This window comes from Oenanthe melanoleuca, chromosome 1A, assembly GCF_029582105.1.
Source record: "Oenanthe melanoleuca isolate GR-GAL-2019-014 chromosome 1A, OMel1.0, whole genome shotgun sequence".
Classification (NCBI taxonomy): Eukaryota; Metazoa; Chordata; class Aves; order Passeriformes; family Muscicapidae; genus Oenanthe; species Oenanthe melanoleuca.
In genome coordinates, this window is record NC_079334.1 from 66,687,717 (window position 1) to 66,710,833 (window position 23,117).

At 46.7% G+C, this 23,117-nt stretch overlaps 1 protein-coding gene across 1 annotated transcript in view; it reads right to left on the reverse strand.

The window, feature by feature from the left end:
* LOC130248362 (mucin-2-like) overlaps positions 1–15,235 on the reverse strand; it is a 67,834-nt gene extending 52,599 nt beyond the window's left edge. The window contains exon 1 of the mRNA XM_056482069.1: positions 15,138–15,235. Within this exon, the coding sequence (XP_056338044.1) occupies positions 15,138–15,183 (46 nt within the window). The 5' untranslated portion in view covers positions 15,184–15,235. The remainder of the gene's footprint in view (positions 1–15,137) is intronic.
* Positions 15,236–23,117: the final 7,882 nt, after the last annotated feature.

The following is a 23,117-nucleotide window of genomic DNA, read 5'->3' on the forward strand; positions in this document are numbered from 1 at the left end:
CCATTTGAAGCACTTGTGCTCTTTGATATCTCTTGCTCCTCCCCTCCTTAAAATAATACACATGATCACAGAAATCACTTATTAAAGGCACAAACAGTGGGAAACTACCTTTTCCAGTGTCCCAGGGCAGGACACCCCAGCAGAGCATATTTGTTACCCAGTGGCCTCTTAGATGGAAGCAGCACAAGCAGAGGATGTGCCCAAGGCCAGGTTGGATGGGATTGGAACAACCTGGTCCAGAGGAAGGTATTCCTGCCTGTGGTAGGGGTTAGAATGAGATGGTCTTTAAAGTCCCTTCCCATCCAAACCATTTTGCAATTCCATGTTCTAGGATTTATCCCCAGAGAGGAAGGATGCTCCTGCAAGCACTGTGTGCTGGCTCAGCCACAACTCTGTAAAACAACCCTTGTTACACTTGTCAGCTCTCCCTGCCTCAGTTTCCCCATTTTTACCTGCAAGAGTGGGTGGATTTTGGACAGAGGAGCTGTCTTCATTTACTGCACCTTTCCAACCAGGGCCCCAAGCTTGGTTAGGTGCCAGAGCAATACAAATAATTACTAATAGTAAATCCCATGGGAGTCTATTACATTATGGTTCAACTTCCTCCCAAACAATTGCTCCTCTTCCTTGCTTTGTGTGTTCTTCAAAAGAAGCGGCTGCTGTGCTTTAGGGCTGGGACACCAGCCCTGGTAAACACACACCCAGCGTTCCTGCTCAGGGCCTGGGCAGCAAGAAGAGATAAATCTGAACTGAGACAATCACACTGCAGGCAGAACAAACCCTGGGGTTTCATGGAAATGGCAAGGCTGCACTGAACAGTGTTTGTCCTGTGCAGTCCCTCAGGGCGCTTTTATTCACTTTTTGGGGTGATATTACTCAGAGCAGCAATGAGAGCAAGAAACGTCAAGAGCAGAAGTGCCCATTGGTCTCAGGGCTCAAAACATCATTATTCAGAGAGTGGTGAGGGTCCTGGCAGTGCAGGAGCTGAGGGAAGCAGGGATTTAACTCTGGGCACATCTCTTGCCAGTGCTTGGACAGGTCTCTGCTTTCCACCTGTACAGACCACCCAAAAAGTACATAAAGGGAAAGATGGCCCAGAAATGGGATGAAAAATGCCCTTGGCCTACAGCCAGTGGATCAAATTGTCCTTGTAAGACTACAGGGTATGGGAGCACCCCAATTCCATAGGTTTAGGTGCAACATCAAAATCCTACAGGAGCTAGAACCCAAAATATCAAGTATCTGACAAAATGTGTGATGGTAACACAGACAGGCTGTCCCAAAGTGGATTGACTGGGCTCTGGGTGAGCTTTCTTGAGGTTCCTGGGGCCTCAAACAGCTTGTTCTGCAACACATGGTGGGATATCTCTGAGGAGCTTTTCCCATTGCCAGCACCAGGAATTAAGGCCTGCACAGCAAGTGGCAAAGTGGAGGAGGAAGAAAGGTCTTGCTTCTTAATCAGCCAACTGGCCTGACTTAATGCTGACAAAGAACAATGTCTATTTTGGTCATCCCTTCCAAGATGGAGCCTGCAAAAGCTTTAATTAGTCAATTAAAAGTGGCTTTGTCATAGGAGATGAGACACAAGCGGGATCAGCCAGCTGGGTTCTTGGCTGCTGAATGACATTGTCTTTCCAGCCCAATGACCTCATTGTTAATGACTCAATAGGGGAACAATGTTGTCCACCCAGCAGCCCAGCAAGGAGTGAGATTCCTGTGTGGTTGCAGCTGAGCAGAAGAGCTTGGGAAGTTGTGGGATGTCACCAGGTTGGGGATGCAGTGCTCTGCACCCAGTAGGTTTCAATGGTGTGGTTGTGTGCTGAGAAACTCCAGAAAAAAAAAAAAAATATATATATATATGTGACAAAAAATACAGCACACAGCATTAGATGTATTCAGCTCCCCAAAAACTCTCTGGACAGGTAGTGAGTTTAAGCACAAAGAGATTTGCTGGTCAGGGAGGAATATCCTAAATGGTATCTAGAGGAAAGCAAAGCTAACAGCACCTACAGGGAGGCCTGGATGGAACAGACCCTGTCCCTGTCACCTTTTCAACTCAGGGCTTTGCTGACATCTCCCTGCCATCAAATCCTTCTCCCCAGGGCAGTGCCTGGAGGCTGTGCCACAGGGAAGGCCATGGCAGGGCAAGGGAAGGCAGCAAAGGAAGCAGGAAGGAAGAAGGAGCTGCATCCCCTCCCTGCTGCTAATCATCCTCCTCTTTCTCCTAAGAGAGGCCACCAGGTCTGCAAATCCCAGGCTGAGTTCCCACCTTGGAGGGGATCCACAGAGGTGAGTGGCAGCTCTGGGTAAAAGAAGGACCTGTGGGGCTGGGCTGGGTGATCATATCCCAGTTCCTCTGCTCCTGGGGTGACAGACACCAGCTCCTGCTTTGGGCTCAGCAGGGAAATCTGACATGTCAGCCTGGGCATTTCCTTCAGGGAACTGAGCTGGAGTCATGGTGGGGCTGGAGATGGGAGGAGAGGGCAGGAACATCATGGGACCCACAGAAAGCCAGCAGCAGAGAAGAGGAGAGAGATGCTACTGACTGGGTGCTGCTGCTGTAATCCTGGAGCTGGGCAGTGGAGATGGAGCCCCTGCTCTGGTGAAGGCTGCAGCTACAGGAACATCCCTGAAATGCTTGCAAGTGATCCCATGCCAAACCAAAGCATGGCTTTGCTGCCAAAACTACCTGACAACAGCATCCCTGATTGCAGCCAGGCAGAAGAGACAGCTGAAAAATTTCAAATGTGCATTTGGAGAAGCACAATCAGCTGTGCAGAAATTCCCTCTCACTGCCCTGAGCCCCATCTCACCCTGACACCTCTGGAAATTATAACTGGATAAAATGCTGCAGGACACCACTCAGAAATCAATCCTGAGCCTGCTGACCATGGAGGCAAGAAAGAGCTGAGCCATCAAAAGCAAATGACAACTTCTAGCAATGCTCATTGATAATTCTCAGTGATTGATTGTTATTTGCTTTAAATTCTTAGCAACTGATTGCTTTAAATAATTAATAACTTGCAAGCCTGTGTGCTGCAGACACTGCTCTGTGGTGCAGGCATGCTCCTACCCCTGGTGGCTGGCACAGAATCAGCACAGAATCACAGAGTGATTTGGGCTGGAAGGGACTTTGAAGATCATCTTATTCCTGCCATGGGCAGGGACACTTCCCACTGGACCAGAGCTCCAAACTGGTCTGGAATTTCTCTGCTCCTCCATCACCAGCCCCTCCCAGTACCCAGACCTCTCAGTGTGGGCCACAGTGCCACTGATGAAAGGCTGAAAAGCTCAAATGATGCAAACCAGCAGCATCAGGTCCTTTGCCCAGGAAGTTTCTGCACAGCAGAGCAGCCAAATAAATAGGATGTGCTGGAATCCAGACACTGCATTTTGGGACTAAGGATGATGCAGCAGATGGCCAAGTCCTGTGCTGCTGCAGGATTCAGATCAGCTCTCCCAAACAGGAGCAGAAACAGAGCAAAGCAAGCTGTGGAGCAAATCCCCTGGAGCAAATACCCCTGATGCTTGGGGGGCAGCCCAAACCTGTGATGGAGAGGAATTACAGCATCAGGACATTTGGATGCTAGGCCCTCATCCCTGGGAAGATAGCTCAAATCCAAATCCAAGCAGATCCAAAAACTGATCTTTATTACTACAGAACAAATTCCTTATTCCTAATCTAGATTATCAAGCAGAGGGCTCCTCCTTTCCCCACTCTTGGCAGTTTCATGGCAACAACCAAAGCTTGAATAGACTGGAAAATTTGCAACTCTTTGGCTTTGGGGAGTCCTGAGAGATGCAGGTGGCACCAGGTTCCTGTAACAGAACATTTCTTGCCTTTTCTGAGGAGAAAAATGGGAAATCTGGCCACAGACACAACTGTCCATCTCAGCAAAGAATAGTCTGGGTGTTTAAAAAGGGGCTGAGAGATCTGAGGGTCTCAGAAATAAATTCTAAAAAATATTTCCTCCAATATTTCCTCTATTACCTTTCTAAAAGAATTCCTTTAAGAAATATACTCCTGAGGCAGGAATGCTTCTAATTTCTTCAGACATAGGCAGTGAGAATCTGATCTTGTCAGATTTGAGCAAAGAGATGCCTCTGCTCAGACTGAGCCAAAATCCTTGTAGAAACCGCTCATCACAGTTGCACTTTTCTCACCCTTCCCCTCACTGTGATAAGTGTCAGCCCTCAGAACAGGAGTAAATATATTTTAAAATAAATAAATAAATAAATAAATAAATACATCAATAAATGAAGTGGGATCTCAGAAGCACTCTCCAAAATCCAGCTTCAAAGGCAGTTCCCCATCAGTGTTTCCTTGTGCTGCTCCTCCTCACCCATCCACTTTATCAACACTCCTCTTCCAGCACCTCAGGGTGCCAATCTGACCAGCCAAGACAGAGAAAAACCCCTGTCCCAAAACTGCTTCTGAGCTGGATTAGAAGGGAGCCTCCCCAAAAGGCCAGCTGGGCTTGGGGCATCCCCAGGGAAAGCAGCTTTACATACATCCATCCATCCGTCCATCCATCATCCATCCATCCATCCATCCATCCATCCATCCATCATCCATCCATCCATCCATCCATCCATCATCCATCCATCCATCCATCCATCCATTCTCACCTCCTCTTCCTCCTGCTGCTCAAACACAAACACTGCCCCAAAATACACGCAGTTTCTTTTGGTGGTTTCCTGACTCCTTTTATTTTTTTCTTTGTTTTTTTGGGTTTTTTTTTTGTTTTTTTTCCCCCTCACCCTGGTAGTATTTTATCAGGATTGGCAGTGGGATTTTTCTCTGTGAAAAGCAGAGATATACAGAATTGCTTCCATCAAGGATGCTGACAAAATGTTGAATTTTCATTTCTAACATGGTCAGGGAGGAAGAACTCTGCTCTCTGGGGTTTTCCTCTGACAACCAAACTCCTTTAAACACCCAAAATTTTACCCAGTGCAGCTATTGGCTACCCATGGCCAGATGCAGTAATAGGAGCACACAAACAGGTGGATTTTTTTACAGCAGAAAAACACTTTCCCCTTTCTCAGTTTGGACTCCTGCATTTCCCTCCCCAGCCCTCTGTAAATGCACACACTGATCATGACTGATCACTGATCATGATAATGACTTCTCCTGCCACCAGCCCAACCTCACACTTCTACTTTTCACCACCCCCCCACCACTCCACCCTTCTTGAGCCAAAATAAAAGCTTTATTTCCCCTCCCAAACTGGCTGCCCTAAATCACCCCCAGCAACTGAAGCTGTGATTTGGAGAAACCTGGAATGGGGAGCGTGGACAGTGATGGGTGACAGGTTTTGTCCTTCACTGGGCAGCTGCTGTGGGGGTTGTATTTCCCATCCTTGTCCTCATTAGGAATTGCTGAACACCACCCCATCCACTACTGACTTTCTCCTGGCTGGAAAACTCCCCAGAAAATAATGTTTGGGGGTGAGATGGTGAATTACAGGCCAGGTTTTGATAACCACTCACTCAGAAGCATGGCCATCGTGGGATGCTGCTCCTCCCAAGAGCCTGAGAGGGATTTGGACTGAGGAAAGGCAGAGGGAGGGCTGCAGGATCTGTTAGTGCATCCTCCACCTTGAGCTGGCTCAAACTGCAGCTGATCAGACTTTTATCAGCCTAAACTGATGTGCTGCAGCAGAAGCAGATGTGTCCCCCCACTGGAATGGCTCTGTGCAAAGCAGTGATGGCAGGAGTGGCAATCACCATCAACTCAGGATTGGTTTATGCTCCTTCTTTTTCTTCCCTCTGTGACTGTTGCCTTAAAGAGCAAAGTTTTATTTGCCAAGTTTGCTGGGGAAAATGCTCTCATGTTGGATCAGCAAGGGGACACATCAGAACAGGCTGGATGAGGGGAATGGGCCACAATCCATCAAGGCCAAATCTCTTCCTAAGTTTTGGGACACCAGATTTTATCACCTAGCACAAAAAAGAACATTAAATATATTGCAGTGAGACTAAACCCAACCAGGACACCCCTGGCACTTGGGGAACTGGGATTTTCCAACACTAAGTGGGGCTGGATTTGGATGTGAGACAAAAACAGGGCAGCCAATTAAAGGAAGTATTGTTAATTTCTGCTTCTCTTTAATTACTTTCTGCCTACACTATGGGCAGATGTCCAGGGCATCCAGACATTCAGCATGGGATAGTCAGTTAGACAGTAAAAAGTTATGTGCATAAACCTCAGCTATCATTGAAATTCCCTCTGCAGGTCAAGGAGAGACACATTCAGCCGCTCCACCAACAGTTAATTCCAGGCTGTGAAAACAACTGGAAACTGGCAGCTGAAAAATAAAATTGTTTCCTCTCCCATTTTAAAGAGTAAAAGTGAATTTTAAGAGAATGACTTCTGTTTATTTGAAACCCTCAAGGGACACAGAACAATTCTTTTCAGTCACTAACTCCATCACAGATTGATGCTGGAGATTTGCTCTGTGAATTACTTAACACTAAACTGAAAAGTTTGTTGAAAATTTTATTGCATAAGGCACCCAGGTCCTCAGTTATTTGATGTATCTTCAATGAATTTTAAATGCTCTTTTGCATTTGTCAGTTTAACAGAAATTTCCTCTACAAGCAAAGAGTGATTTCCACCTATGAACCTTAAATTGGTTTTATTCATCACTACCAAGGACGATTCCAGAGATGCATAAATTAGAAATCAAAATAGAGAGGTCTCAGGCTATAAAATTCCTTCAACAAATATGTTCAGAGTGTGCCAGCCTGGTTAGAAAACACAGTTGAAAGGCAAGAGTGGGCTGTAAATCTCCAAGTTTTACAATGAGGAGAATCAGCCCTGCTTAAGGGATATAGCTATGAATTGTAAATGAAAAACATGATAAAAATCAAATCATTCAAATTATTACTTTCTCCATCTGTATTTTAAGTCATGATTAAAATTCATAATTTAAGCCACATCAATTTAAATCAAAGCATCCTGCCATAAGACGAGGTTTTGAACCCTTTGTGAGGCTTTAATGAGAAAAAAAGATCATTCTCCTGTTGAATGCAGTTAATGGGGATTTATTGGTGCCATTCATGGGCAGGAACTGTCTTAGAAGCCCACAGAATCACATGGGCTGAGAGCCTTGAGGGCTTTTTTTAGTCATCTGGGAAAACTGTAAGGAAACAAAATAATTGTCTATAATAGGGTGTTGCATTAATCTCTAAACTTTCTTTTTCTGCAGTATTCCACATTCTGTAGAGGACAGGAAAATTTATTCTTTATCTCAAAGACATCAGCATCTCTCCTTGGCTTTTTGGCATGGGAATGACCCTGAGGCTCAGGAAAATGGAGGTGATGGGGAAATTAACTCCTGCACTTGAAATCTGGGCTCAAGGCAGTGAATTTTGCTCTCTGGCTTCACAGCTGACATGATGCCTGTCCCACTTTGCTTATATTTTGTCCTGGTTGTCTCTCAGTTGGATTTCTGGGAGCCCCAGAACTGCTGGTTCATCCCTTTTGCAGCACAGGCATCACAGCTTTTCATTGCCACACAGGATTTTGGGGGTTTTATGGCAATGTTGTATAAATTTATGTGCCCTTAGAATGAGGCAGTGGAGAGCACAAACATTTCTTAGCATTGTGTCAAACCAGATCAGGGTGCTGTTCCATCTGAAAATGAGACCAATATTAGGAAGAAAAAGCCAACAAAAAAAGAAAATAAAACAGGAGGAGGCTGTTTTCTGCCTTTACTGTGTGTTGTTACCTTCTCCACTTTGCCAAGAGAAACCCACAGGAACAAATTCTTATTTGTTTATTGGGTTTTTTTAATTCCTTCAGGCTCCAAAACCGAACCAGGCTGCCAGCAGAGAGTGATGGCTGTAAAAAATGCATGATGAGAATACTGATTTGGAGTTCTGCAATCACAACCTGCTTTGAGGCTGCTCCTTATTAACTCACTCAGTACATGGTAGAAAACTTGCTTCCCTTAGCTGTGCTTTAAATATTTATTCTGTTGCTTGATAAATTAGAAATGTCCAATGAGAACAACTTTATTGCTTATTTAATGTGGATATAAATACACATATAAATATATATATATACACAGATATATAGATATATAGATATAGATGATATAGATATATAGATTACTTGATGTTGTTCCAGTATAACCACTGCTAACCAGACCCATGCTGGCACAGAGCATTTTTTTTAACTTTTAACTTTAACTACTCTGCTTTTTCTCACAGCCAGGGCTCACAGTATTTTGATAAGCAGCACATAATAGTCACCCTGAGAGCTCTCCACTTTCCACAGCCTGCAGCAGTATCATTTAAACTTTTCCCTTTTTTTTTTTTTTTCCCTTTTGCCTAAGTGGTGGAATGTCTTATCTTGCTCTCCTACCTTTAGACTCCAGGGAGTAAAGAAAAAAAAAAAAAAAAAGTGGTCTTTGCTATTAGGTTTCAAAGAAGGACTTTCTCAAACAGAGTTTTTCCAAGCCTTTCTGAAGAGCCTTTCAAGTCCCCTTTGTCCAAGTTAGAAATTGGGTATTTTTCTCCTTGTCATCTCTCTGTATCCAGCAGAAGTCACTCAGAATAAATGTCTAATAAGGCTGTCTTCTCATTTCTGTACAATAGATCTAATATATATTTAAGTATTAGAGCTTAATTTCTAAGCCAATTCCTACCTCCCCCTCCAGTTAAATTTGCCAAAATCAATTAAGGCTGAGAGAGAAAATTTCAGCCTTTGCCATTAATAACTGAGGTCTTATTCTTCCACTGCAAAATGACCTTCCTTCCCCTTTCACCACCCTCATCAGCCATGTGGCCTAAGACCAAAGATCCCTGCACACAGAGCCTGTGAAACAGAGAAAAAAACACTGGATTAATCCAATTTTTATTCAGGATGATAAGGATATGAACCAGACCTCAAAGCAACATCTAAAATGGGACTGACTCAGAAAGAAAAAAAAAAAAATAAAATTATCTTTTCAGTTTTGGAGGAGCTTTTAATGCAGATCCCATCTCTGCCTATTTCTAAGGATCTGCACCTGACAACAAGCACAGATGGGATTTTTAAACCCAAGGACTGTGTTCTTCCTATTTGCCTGTTCATTTTGCAGCCTTTAGGGTGCACTCCTCACCCACCAGCAAGAAGTTTGTCCAAATCCCAAAACAATTTTTTTTTAACATTTTTGAGCACAGTGTTACACAACGTAAGTGTTTCCAGGGGCAGATCTTGGATATTTTTGGTGCAACATCAGCCCATGTTGGGGAGCATTTATGGAAACAAGCATCTCTAGTGGATAAATCATCCCAAGAGACATCTGAACTGCCTCCAGAAGACACAGCTGGATTCAAGGATAAATTAACTTCAACTTTAAACAGCTTTGTTAAATATCTGAACCTACATGAGGTCCCTCAGTGGGAGGAAAATGCAGAAGAGACTCTGTGACTTCCAATTTTCCCTTCCTCCTCAAGTCCAGCCATCCCAGTTTGTCCAAACTGGAACCCATCCCTTTCCTGCTGCCACCCAGCCCCGAGACACAGAACCTTGGATGTTATTCACAAGTGGAGCCTTGCAGAAAGACAAATCTGTTCCCTTCCCTCTGCTGGGATGCACATCTGAAAGCAGATATTCCAGCAGCACTTGAATTCCCACCGCCCAAAATAAAGGTTCACCCTCATTCCTTCCCCCTCCAGCTCTCTGCTGGGCTCTCAGACATCACACTGAGTGGATTTTAATAAGTTGTTTGAATTCTCCTTGTGTCCTTGCAGTGCTTTGTCACCAAACTGTCACTGGTGTCTGTGAGAGCGCCAAGCGAGCCGTGAGCAGCACGTTATGCACGGGGCAGAAAAGGTGCCTGCAACACACAGAGCTGCAGGGATGCAAAGATTTGCTAATCAGGCACATCTGGTGATGAGAAAACTCCCATCAGCAAGACCTAGGGCCCAACAGGCAGGTGACTAATGAAGGATTTTGGTGCTTTTGGAGTTTCAGCAGCTTCACTTCACCTCTTGGAGGAGAGAGGGTTTTTTTTCTCTTTAGGGTATTCTGGCATTTTCTGGTTCCCAATGGATTTCAGCAATATTCAGTGCCAAAGGCTGGCTCTAGACACACAGCAGCTCAAATCAAGTGCATATGGGTGTGTAAACCTCAAAAAGTCACCCCAAAGAAGCCACCACAGAGCTCTGCACCACCCAAAGGCATGAAAGCTCCTACTGGCATTTCCCAAGATTCCCACCAATAATCACTATTTCCACATTATTTGCAATTCAAAGCCAGCAGGTAACTTGAAACAGGTTTAGTAATTTTTGAAGGAACCTCAGTGAGGGTGGTGAGGCCCTGGCACAGGGTGCCCAGAGAGGTGGTGGGTACCCCTGGATCCCTGGCAGTGTCCAAGGCTGGATGGGGCTTGGAGCACCTGGGACAGTTGGAGCTGCCCCTGCCCATGGAATCAGTGAATCATTAGCAGGAACAGACCTCTAGGAGGATTCAGCCCAGCCATTAAGCTAACATACCAGGTCCAGCACTAAACCATGTCCCTAAGCTCCACATCTACACTCTGAACACTTCTCCATGCTATTTCCACCACAGCAACCCCAGATGAGAGAATCCCCCCCATCTCCAACCACTCATTGCACAATCTGGCCACCAAACACTTGAAAAATAGAGATGGGAACTCCACTACTGCCAGTTCTTTAAACAGCTTTTTACCTCTCCAGTTTATGGCTAAAAAAAATCTTATATGATTATTGTAATGTAACAGGGAAGATTATTTTTCTCCCCAGCTCTGTCTACCTTCCCAGACAGGGCTTTTTAGAATAAAAATTAGCATGTTTTTGGGTGGGCCCAATGGTTGAGCACCTCTGGAGCTGTGATATGGGCAGAGCACATCCCTCCTGCCTGTTTGCACTGGGTCTGTACATTCCTCAAGGATCCCCAGAGCAAAACACTGCAAGGATTCAGTGTTCAGACTACAACAAATACATTACTAGAGCACTTAAAACCCAATGAAGCTCAGACAAACTGTCCCCAAACCTCTCAAATAATGAAGCACTGGAGGAACTACCCTCACTCTGAGGTGTGGGACACTATCCCACCAGGCAGTTCAGGGAAAAAATGAGGATTTTTTTTTTTTGTTAAGCCCCAATGTCAAACAGAGAGGTTTTAGGGGAGATGGGTGGCACATCCCCAAAGGAGCTGCAAGACCCCTATGGAGAATCAGGGTGGCCTCACAAGCTGCAAGTGAAAGAATTTATGGATTTGTTTGGCAGTTCCAAGCCTAAAGGAAATGCTCTCTGCAACATGGAATATTTGGCAAAGCCCTGGGGGTGGCAGTGAGCATAGCACAGGTAACTGGAGAACAACAAATGCCAGATGACTGCGTGCACTGCTTAGAGAGTGGGAGAAAAAAAAAAAAAAAAAGCAAGGTTTGCTCAGGATCTCTCTGTGAAGGAAAGGGCAGGCATTGCAAGAATTCAGAAACAACATCCTTAGGTGGAGATGGGCCAGTTGTGGAAGGAGCTGAGCACGTAAACAGGCTCTGGAGCAGGAAGCTGGCAGGAGTGAGTGAAAGCTCTGGGGAGGGCTGCTGAGATTTCACATGCCTGCACATGGGGAATGGACCCAACCAGGCCACCCAGATTCCTGCAGGGCTCAAACCCTGCCCTGCTGCTCTGCTCTGAGCTGAGGGTGGTTCTGGCCATGCAGGAGTGGTGTCAGGCTGGAGCTCAGGTGCACGTTCCTAAGAGTCACTCCCCATCTCTCAGCAGCGGGGAGGGAGGAATTCCTGCACATCCACAGGTGGGTTTGCTACAGGCATCATCCTGCCTGGACCACCTGGAGATGGATGAAGCTGCTGAAGGCACCTGAGCTTGGGGTTTGAGCCCCTGCAGCACAGAGCAGCAGGACCTCGCCTCCACAGAGCCTGAAAGGATAAATCCCCACTCAGCTCATCCTCAGCTCTGCAGAGCTTCAGGGGGCTCTGGGTGCTGTGCTGGGTCCTTGGAGACACAGCAAAGGGGCCACTCAGAGCAGCATCACACATAAAGAGGCAAAATTTAGGTACCTACACCCCAGCAGCTCCTCTCTGCTCTCACAGAGTGATAAAACCCCCAGGATGGTGGGGGCACAGCACAGCCAAGGGGATCCTCACTGCCTATAAATGACCACCCAAAAACACCCCAGAACTCATGCTGGTGGGTTTAGACCTTTCAGAAGTGCCGATGGGGAGAGAAAATACATGGTTTATAGGGAAAATAATAACCAAAGTGCTTGCCCAGCCTCCCTGCAAATGCTGAGAGCAGATATTTGCAGCCGCTCTGCCATCACCTCCAGCATGAATTATCGCCCTCCTCACAAGCCTTTAGAGCAACTGCCCGGATTTAAATCAGTATATTGCATGGTTCCAGCGCCTTTCATCCAGGAATCTTCAAGTGATTTACAAACAATCCTTTAATTAAGCCTCCCAAACAGCCCCCGGGTAGTGTCACTGTGTCCGCGCCGGGAGCTGAAGGCTTTGCGCTTCTAAAATGGCAAAAAGGTTGCAAAATCTTACCAAAGTTCCTCCGAGACAAAATACCTTGGACGAGTCTCTCTGCTTTGATGCTGATTCTAAAACCCACTGGTTAAACATTTTTTTTCCTCCACCTGGGGACATGGCCCCAATTGCCTCCTCCTGCCCGTGCCACGATTAGTATTCAATGGATAAAATGTGTTTTGTTTTTTTTTTGTTTTTTTTTGTTTTTTTTTAAATGCACATTTTTGACAGCTCGTCGACAAACCCGAACTCCCAGTACCGCAGAACTCTCAGGGAAGTAAGCCGGGAATTCAGCTTTGGGAATGAAAAGAAGTGTTTTGGCAACAGGGATTTCCAACCCATCAATCTGTGGTTTGCTTTGAGCCCTGTGCTTGATCTCTGCTAAAAGCCCTTCCTGCCCTTTTCTGCCCCCAGGACAGGTTTGAGCTGCGACTCTTTTGACAAAAGTATTTTTTGTCTCTTCCTGATGCAATTTTTGCTATCATACCACTGCGGGAATACAAGATGCAATGTGGAGAAAGAATAAATAAAATAAAATATCCCATGAAGATGCTGCAATAGGTAACCTGAGCCCCTCCCTGGCTGGTGGAATTTAAAGATGTTTTTTGCCTAATGCTTTATTTGCTGCATCTCTTGTACACACACTGGCTGTGCCTTGTCTGAGGCTGATTTTCTTCCGATTTAAGCAAGGATATAAAGGGGAATCTCTGCAGAATCAGGGGATTGGGATGTACAAGCTGGAAGTCAGTATTTTTAAGGAAATTGCAGTACCCCAGAGAGCTGCTTTTACAAACTTCAGCAACCTTGGGCTGGTTCTGCTCTGCCCCATACACAGAAGTTGTCACCTTCCAAACACAAGCTCTGAAATCCCTGACTCTCATTTCACTTCCAATTTAAACACAGCAAATCATGCAGGCTCCATCCTAATAATTATTTCCTAAGATACCCAAAATATTACAGGTTCACTTCTTCACAACTTCTTTCCAATTAAGGACGAAGGGAAAAAAAAGAATTTTAGGCTTTGAGGAACTCAGATGATCACAGCAGATACCAGTTTGGAGTTAAGCACTGCTGGGTCTCTGAGCCCAAACACTCAGCAAATAAGGATGCCAATCTTGGCCCCTAAGGAAGAAAGTCCTGGTTCCAATACCCAGGGAGCAACATAAAAGCATCTCTAAGCAGCTTATTTCAAAATTCAAGAGAGCAACGAATGGCAGAAAACACTGTTTTGAAGGATTTAATCAATTATTTTTTGAGAAAGATGTAATAGGATCACCTCAGAGTGTTGTAGAAACAGGTCCCCACGAGTCCTCCCACTAAGAGCTTGTTTTGTCCCAATCTCAGTATTTTTATCAGCTCATTTTGGAAAACAGAACAAAACCTTCTGAGAAGGCAAAGTCAGCTAAACTCAGCTAAATTCTGGCCAGCACAAGAAAAATTGCATTAACAGCTCCTACTTCATGCCAGTATTAATGATGCTCAGGGCTTCCTGAGTTTTAATGGGAGGAGAAATCTCTTTTAGAGCCCATGGTGGCATCAGGGACAGATGGGGGTTTGCACCTGCTCACCCACCAAACCCCGTGAGTCCCAAGAGAAGCAGGAAAAAAAAAAAAAAGAGCAGGCAGAGATTTCAGCCAGACCTCCGGGAATTCACCCGAGGTAAATCCCCAGGGCCCTGCCTCCACTTGTGCTTTTACCTCCGGAGCATCCCCCAGCTTTTGTTACCTTGAATAAAAGCACATTCAGTACTGCAGAGGCTCTTCTGGGAACCATGAGTTAGAGCAGGATTTCATCTTATTTCATCATTTTATTTTATTTTATTTTATTTTATTTTATTTTATTTTATTTTATTTTATTTTATTTTATTTTATTTTCCTTGTTTTCATTTTATTTTATTTCATTTTGTTTTCACTTTGCACCTCTCTCACTTTCCCTGATTACAAGGCAGAAATGCCCCACTCCTCCCTGCCTTTTTCACCCTGGAAAGCATGAGTGCATTTCCTTTCCCTGCTACTTTTCCATGTGTTTTATGGCCACCTCTCCAACAAAACACGCCACCAGAGACCCACAGCTCCCACTCCATCACGCTGAACCCCAACACTGCCGCAGGACCCTGGGAACTGTTTCCACTCCCAAACCTCCCCAGCACGACACTTCCCCAAAAATCTCCGGCTTAACCTTTTCCCAACTCCACACCAACTTCCACCCGGGAATCGCTGTTTCCAGCAGCATTCCCCACTCTCCTCCCGCGCCATCTCCGCCTCACTTTCCGCGGGTGCAGCACCTGGACCACTGCAAGGAACGCGAATTCCCCAAAATCGGGGTGAGCAGCCCGGCGCTCTCCCGAGAGCGGGGTTTGGGAGCGGGATGCCGAGGGAGCAGCAGCAGGGTCGGGCTCATCCCTCCGCAGCCCGGAGCAGCCCTGCGGCTCCCGTGCCCCGACCGCGCTGCGCGGGGGTCTGGACGCGCCCGCGGCTCCGACAAAAGCCGCATCCAGGCGGAGGGTGCGCGCCCGGCGGTCCCAGCTGCTTTTTCGCCAATAGTAGCGGGGAAAGCGGAGCGGGCGAGAAGGCGAGGGATGCTTGAAGCGGGGCAGGAGGCGCGGGGAGCGGGGGCGGCACTCACCGAGCAGCAGCGGCAGCAGCAGCGGCAGCAGCCCCGCAGCCCGCATGGTGCCTCGTCCCGGCGCGGCTCCCGGCGCGGCTCCCGGCGCTCTGTCCCGGCGGGGCGGGCGGGCGATGCCCTCCCTCCCCCGGCCACGGCCCCGGCCACGGCCCCGGCCACCGGCCCCCCCTTCCCCCCGCGCCGGGGGAGGCGCGGAACGGCCCCGGACCGCCCCCGCCTCCGCCCACGGAGCGGGGGGAGAGCGCCCGGGATGGGGATGGGGATGGGGATGGGGATGGGGATGGATGGGGATTGGAGACTGGAGATTGGAGACTGGGGATGGGGATGGGGATGGGGATGGGGATGGGGATGGATGGGGATGGGGATGGGGATAGGGATGGATGGGGATTGGAGACTGGAGATTGGAGATTGGAGATAGGGATGGGGATGGGGATGGATGGGGATTGGAGACTGGAGATTGGAGATTGGAGATTGGAGATTGGGGATGGGGATGGGGATGGGGATGGGGATGGGGATGGGGATGGGGATGGGGATGGGGATGGGGATGGATGGGGATTGGGGATTGGAGACTGGAGATTGGAGATTGGAGATGGGGATGGGGATGGGGATGGGGATGGGGATGGGGATGGGGATAGGGTTGGATGGGGATTGGAGATTGGAGATTGGGGTTGGGGATGTGGATGGGGATGGGAGTTCGTTGGAATGGGGGTCTGGGGGAGATTTGGGCTTCTCAACTTCATGGAGGGATTTGGGGAGTCTTTGGAGATGGGAGGTTGGAGAAGGTTGAAGGAGTTCGTCAGGATGGATGTATGGAAGGGGGGTTTGGGGTTCTCAGTTTCATGAAGGGATTTGGGTGTTTCTTTGCAGTTGGGAGGTTGGAGAGAATTTAGGGGTTTCATTGGAACTGGGAGATTGAAGAGGGCTTAGGGGTTCATTACAATAGGGGTATGGGGGATTCAGGGTTCTCAACTGTGTGAAGCAATTTGAGAGTTTTGTTGGTGTTGGAAGGTTGTAGATTTAGGGGTTTTATTGGTATTTGGGGTTCTCAACTGCCTGGAGGAATTTGAGAATGTACAGTTTCACAGGATGGTTTCTGGGGAAGATTTGCACCTATTTGAGAATGTCTCAAAGGAAGCCATGCACCCAAAGCATAAAGGACAAAATTATGATGAAATCTTGGCATTGTTTTGTGTTGAGGCACTGAAAGTTGTTTTGTGGTGTTCAGGCAAGGAGTGCTTGCTGCAGCTGGGAGGAGACTGAAAATAAACTCAGGGCTTTGCACTGAATCCTCCTCTTGGCTCTGCTGGATCCAGCTAAACCAGGAACCTTCCCAGTCTGGACCCAGAGGTGGTAAAGATAACCTTCAATCCAAAAAGGACTTTTCAAACATGGTTTTTTCTTGATGCCTCAGTTAAAGGTGGACTTTTTATTCTTGTTGCAAGGTCACCTTCAAAAGATGAGGACATGCTTGAGTTTGCTGGCTCAGCCCTCCCTGCTTTGCATGTCGTCCCCAGAAAAGATTTCTCGTCCTGATTTAACTTCTGGGTCAGTGCAGAGAGACTTTCCAAGTGCCTCAGCCCTGCCTCACCTCTTCTTGCTACAACTGTGCACCACACAGCACCCAAAAGCTGTGAAACTCAAGCTGCAATAAATGAATGAATGTGTTGGTACACATTATCAATCCATTATTAAGAATCAGAGAGGCAGTTCCTTCTGTCCCTCAGGAGTATTCTTAATGACAGATTCCATTCACACACAAACTCTCCCAATTTTTGGTGTTGACTGCCAAGCCAAGACAGCCCAGGATAAAACCTGAGCTGCTGCAGTAGAAGAGAGACCCTGGGATAGAGAGGAGGGAGGTGATGCTGAGCTCCTGAAACTCTCTGTTTATGGCACCAGTGCCCATAAAACACTGCAAAAATATCCTGTGGCTCATTGCCTGGGAGATGGGGGTTTCCCTGAGGTGTGTTGGGTCTCCTCTCTAACAGAGGGCTGTGGGAATGACAGATAAGAACAGAGCTTCCTTGGCAGCAACCTAAGGAAAACAGAACAGTCTGAAATTCACTTAAAAGTCAGGCTGGATTTGGTTTTATTGTGTAATGTTTGTAACTAAGGAGAGTTAGGGGAAAAATTCTGTCTGGTTGGTCCCATCAGCAGGTCTGGGCTGTGCTGGTCCTTTGGCCTTGGGCAAAGAGAAGGGAACCTCATCCCTTGTGCATCTAAATCCTTCTAGATTGCTGATTTGGGATGTAGGTTTTCTATTAGTTAACACAAAATTCACCCTGGCACTTACACAGGGAGTTTTGTGAGTTCTCAACAGACTAGTAGGATGTAATGCTCTTTTGTTTCCTCAGACCTTGGCTGCTGGCAATTACCATGGTGGCTGAAACAACAGCATGGCCTCCACTTCTTGGAAAAAGAGATTCATCCAGAAACATGGAGCTGAGCCTCCTTTTCCAGGAGGGCAGCAGGAGGGTCTCCCATTATTCCTGCTTTGCAGGGTACAGGCACCTTCCCACTCACACTGGCTCCAAATCTGCCTCTGCTCCAAAGGGGATAATTACTGAGGGTGGCAGATCAAGGCTATGAATCATGAGCAGCTGATGGCAAAAAGAAAGGGATATTTAGTATGACTGCTTCAAAAGCTGTGTGTCTGATACAATACATCCTAACCATCAGCTCATCAGGAAAAAACCCTAATTTGGGAAAGTGGGAGATTTCTGGGGGTGTCAAAAAGGTGTTTCCCAGAAAATGGAAACAATCTTTGACACCCCAAGACATGCAGCATCACTAACTAGGAGCTTTATCACAAGTAGCCCAGCTCTGCAGTTTTCCTAAATACCAAAATCACAGGGCCAGGAAATTATGTAGAGGATTTTGCTTTCAATTCCAAACATGAATGTCTCAGAGGTGAAGGGAAACCCTTTGGAGAATGTCCTGCACATCTGTCTGAGAAGTGGGAGCCAAAAATAAGGATTCACTTTAAAATTTATTATTGACATTATGATTATTTAAAATCTCATGGGCTTAAGTGAGTCAAGTGTGTTTTTTAATCCTGACACTGATGTGGCTGCACACAGGTTCACATTTACCTGGGTCTCTGTGTTCCAGCCACATATTTATGTAAGGCTGTGAAAGAGCAGCACAGGCAGTCAGTGGTTTTAAGGTATGCAAGTCAGCTGGGCTGAAACCCTCCCAGGAGGAGGAAGACTCCACATGACACAAGATTTCCTTGTTGGGGAAATCTCAAAATGTTTTTGTGATTGCCCAAAGGGCACAGACACCCTTTTTCTTTTGCAATTTAGAACTGGACAAAGGAGAAGAAAACATAAAGTAGAAGTTGCTCTTGTGCTTCACAGTGCTGGGATAAATTCCCTAAGACAGTTTTATCTTCTCTGCACCTTGTAATTCCTTCTTGGCTGCTTTCAGATTCGTCACAACATTTGACTGACGTCTGCAGGCAGCCTGGCAATATTTACCTCTTCTCACAGAAAATGACCGAGGGAAGCCTGCACAGCTTGAAAATCCTCGGGCTCAGATCCAGCTTGGGATCGTTTAACTTGCAAGTAATCCGATTTTATTGAATGTCGTCACCTCCCTCCTCGTGGGACTGGCCACAAAGTAATAATGTTTGGAATTCAATTTTGGGGTTAAGGTGGGGAAGATGAAGGGCTGATACCTCTGACGTGAGTAAGAGTGTGAGCAACAGCCTGTGGGCTCCTGGGTTGAGGATCACTAGAGGCTATTTCAGGAAGGAAAGCAGAAAAACCAAAAAACAAAACAAAACAAAACAAAAAAGAAACAAACAAATAAAAAAAAAAAAATCAAAAACCCAGAGCCAAACTGCCCTTCTTTCATCATGAGACAAAAATACCTGAGGTCTGATCTTTGTATTTGTTGTATTTGTGTTTCAGAAGATGGGGAGTCAGAAGTGTCACATGGGAGTTTGTTTCTTAGCCTGGACCTGACCCAGAAGAAAGAAACAAAATGCAGCTTGCCTCGGGAGCAGGAATTGTCTTAAGGAAGCCAAGAACAGCCCAGGATACTGCTCACAGTGCCAGCTGTCTTTTCCTGAACTTCTGTGAGTGAAGAGGCTAAAATCCTATTGGTATTAGACAAGGACTTACACAATCTGGGCTCAGCCCTCAGTTCTGAAATAATCTCCTGATCTCAGCTGTGATTTTATCTTGAAGACTTCTGTTCTTCCACTTTCCTCTGCACTTGGCCACCCAAGCAGGTGTAATTTCTGATTCTCTTGGGTTTAACTTTCCAGGAGGAAAAGCAAGGAACCTCATTTTCAGCAGGCTGCCAATGCTCCTGCTAGGGAGCCTGGTGCAGTGTTTACTTCTCTCTTGGTGAAGAAATGTTTCCTCATGCCCAGTCTGAACCTCTCCTGACCCAGCTTTGCCCCATTCCAACATGTCCTGCCACTGGATATCAGGGAGAATCAGATATCAAAGCTCAGCACCTTCCCTCTGGAAGGTGCAGAGAGCAATGCAGGCATCTCTTTTTCCAAGGCCACAGTGGGTGGACGACTCCTGCTCCAAAATCCTTCATGTTCATCCTCCCCACAGACTCCTCCAGAGGTCTGTGGGCTGTGAAGGACCAGTGGAAGAACTCTAAAAGAAATTTGGGATGGATTGTGCCATTTTGCTGGACAAGGTATCAGCATTACTTCATTCCCATTGGAGCAGGGAAACTCCTTGAAGTCCCAATCTGGATTCAGTGGGAATTTCCCAAGATGACCCTTGGGTGCAGCACACCTCTACAACCTAAATATCTCCTGCCATGTGGGCACACACTGCTCTCCAAACACCAACTCCACACCTCTCCAGAGTGGCTTTGCCACCACCTCTTCCCTCTGTCCCCAAAAATCCTGGAAGTTACCAGGGCAACCTGCAAAGGTCCAGCAGCTCAGATCATTGTTTGGGGCTGCAGCAGCCCTGAGGAATTCACTATTTGTTTTAGAGATAAAAGCTGCAACTTCCACACATTCTTCCTCAGTTTTGCTCTCCATTAAGTGCATTGCCCTGTCATAACAAAGCTCCTTGAATTATTAGAGATAAGGGGGATTTTTCAGAGCCTGGAGTGGGGAAGGGGATGGGAGGGAGATTGTGGCTTGTCTTTGTGGATGCTGTCCATGGAGGATTTAGGATGTGGCTGGGTTTTTGTGAGGGTGCCTGGGGGACAGTGAGAGCTGGGAGTGAGGAACAGAGGGCTGGGTTGGATTGTGTCAGGTAACCCTGGGCAAACCCCAATTTATTTGTCTCTCTGTCCCTTGTCCTGGACTGTGTTTCAGCTGCTTTCCTTTGTGCTTTTTTAGACATGGATAAAAATCAAAGAGGAAAGAAGGGGCCAAATGAAAGCCTCATGTCCCAGAGTAGTGCTTGACCCCTCCAGTTCCCTCAGCACTATCCAAAATCTTATTTCCTATTCCCCACTCCAGTGTCCACTATGGGGCTGGTGCTCCCTGCTGCCTGGTGAGCAGTTTCCTTTATCCCTGGTGCAAGCCTTGGGTTGCTGAGACATCAATCAGATGGATTCCTCCACCCCCAAAACCCCTCCCTGTGATATCAGAATGGCAGAGCTGGTGTGAATCCTGTGTCACCCCAGCCCCCCTAATCCTTCTGTTGGTGCTGGAAAAATTAAGGTGAGAAAGGCGTTTTTGGAAAGGGGAATTCACTTCTGTAGTGGGAACCCAAGCTAGGCCAGGTGAGTCACTTCTTGCAGTCAGATGAGGTGAGCCCCACTCCAAAGTCTCCTTTCTAATGCTCATGTTGGCTTAGTTTTTAAAATGTGATTTTCCCTTTCAGTTCCTCAGTTTCCCAACATTAGCTCCAAGTTTAATCCAGCTTCTCAACGACATTAACAAGATGGTCATGGGCTGGGTTTATGAAAGGCTTTGACATTTGCAGAAAGAACATGCAGTGGAAATAATAAATGTTATTATTTCCATGAACTAAAGCATTGTGCAGATAAACAAATTTTCACTTTTTCTTCCTTAACAGCGAGGGGGTTTTAAACACTTTATGTGGAGCTCTCCTATTTAAAGACAAGGCTGAAAACAAACTGGGAGCTAATTGAAACACTGCCTCCCTTTTATTTCCCTGCTTCCATGTTTCAGTGAGGACTAATTTAAGGGACATTCACTGGGTTAGTGGAATGGAAATGCGTCACTCTCATCAGCTCTAATGGGAATTACAGAAGGACATTGGCTGGGAGGCTGACAAGGATGGAGCTAAATTTCCCTGCTGGAAAAGTGCAGAGACAGGAGAATTCCTGCTTGCATCCAAACCTGTGGACAAAGTGCTCTTCAGGAGAGGACAGCTGAAGCTTCTCCCCCTCCTGTTGTAAAATCATAGCAATAAATAGCCAGGGGAAAAGGGGAAATGTGGTGAGGTAGCAGGGGAAACCTCCATGCAGCCAGTTCCTCTCCATTCCTGCACTTCTGTGCAGGTGCCCACACCAGCAGTGTTCCCAGCATGACAATTTTTGTGTGGTGTTTGAAAAGAAAAGACAGCTCAGAGCTTTCCAAGCAGCTGGGAAAGGAAGGACTGTGGAGGTGTGAGATCCTGTCATCATCCCCCCTCTGCTGGTGCTGGGACTCCCAGCAAAGTGCTGACCTTGGGGATGGTTTGTGGTGGTTTCCCTGCTGCAGATGAGCACTGGTGATCTGTGATGGCTTCAACTTCTTCTCTGGCACTCAGATCTAAGATAAGTTAGGTATTAACCCAAATCACCCCAAATGTGGAGTCACTGTTGATTGAGCTTAAGCCAAACCTACTGCCCAGGCACTGGGAAATTGTTGCCAGGAGACCTTGTGCAAACACTTCACCTCCTTGAGATCAAGCCAGCCTGGAGGCAGAATGCCTGCAGCCTCTACCAGTAAAAAGAAATTCTCCTTTCAGCCTGGGACATTGCAATGAGATGGGATTTATTAGAGCTAAGGAATATTATTGTTCAGTCTTGTGGCTCAGACTGATCTAAGAAAGCTCAAATGGATTCAAAAGCTGCCTTTTGCTCAGGGCTGTGCAAACAAGCATGGAGAGCATTCCTGTCCCAGCACAGCATAAAGCCACATCCTCTTGGCTGTGTTAAGGATGTTAATGAGGTACCTGGGGAGCTGACATTTGGTGAAGGACAATTAGCAGCATCCACAACCCTCCACCTTGGTATTTTACATCAGATTCAGCCCTGCTTCGTGCCTCAGCTCTCTGCTACCTGCAAAAAGAGGGATTCAGCTCACAGATGCAGGAGGTGGCAGCAGGGGAGTTGTTTTGCCCTAAAAATGTCAGTTTTGGCTCTCAGGTGGAACATCCTGAAGGAGGGAGATCTGCAAGGGCAGTCCAACACTGGCACCAGTCAGATGCACATCCCCACTCACCCCTAAAGTGTCATGGGCTGCAACTCTACCAAGATAATAAAAAAAGTTAAAAGCCAGAGTGGAGAGAAAAAGAAGAAAATTAATAAATAAATCCCCAGCAATCTGTGGTTTGTGACCTGGTCTCCTCTCTCCAGGGTGGCTGGTGGGAAAGTTGAGTGTCCAGGAGAACACTCCAGATGTGGTCTGTGTTTCACTCTGCTGAGATTAACAATAAAAGGAAATTCTGGGAAGAACAGGGGGCTGGGCTGGACCTGCTCCTGTAAGAGACATGGTGGGAAGGCCCCAGTTGTGGGGAGAGCTTTGCTGAATTTCTGGGACTGAAGGAAGTTGTCATTTTGTCACTGCATCCTGTGTGTGAGAGAGAGCTGAGGAGAACATCTGCAAAAGATGCAAAAGGATCATACAAGGCTTTGACCTCTCTGTCCAGGTTGAACCTGATTGGTTTTCCTGCTAGCAAATGGCAAATCCACTCAGAGAAAACCTGCAACTTCTTCCCCACCAGGCTTGCAAACAGCTAGACCTCAGCACACCAGCAGCAGTGACCATGCTGGAGAGGACCCATGGCTCTGGTGATGGATCAGGGTTATGGGTTTGGC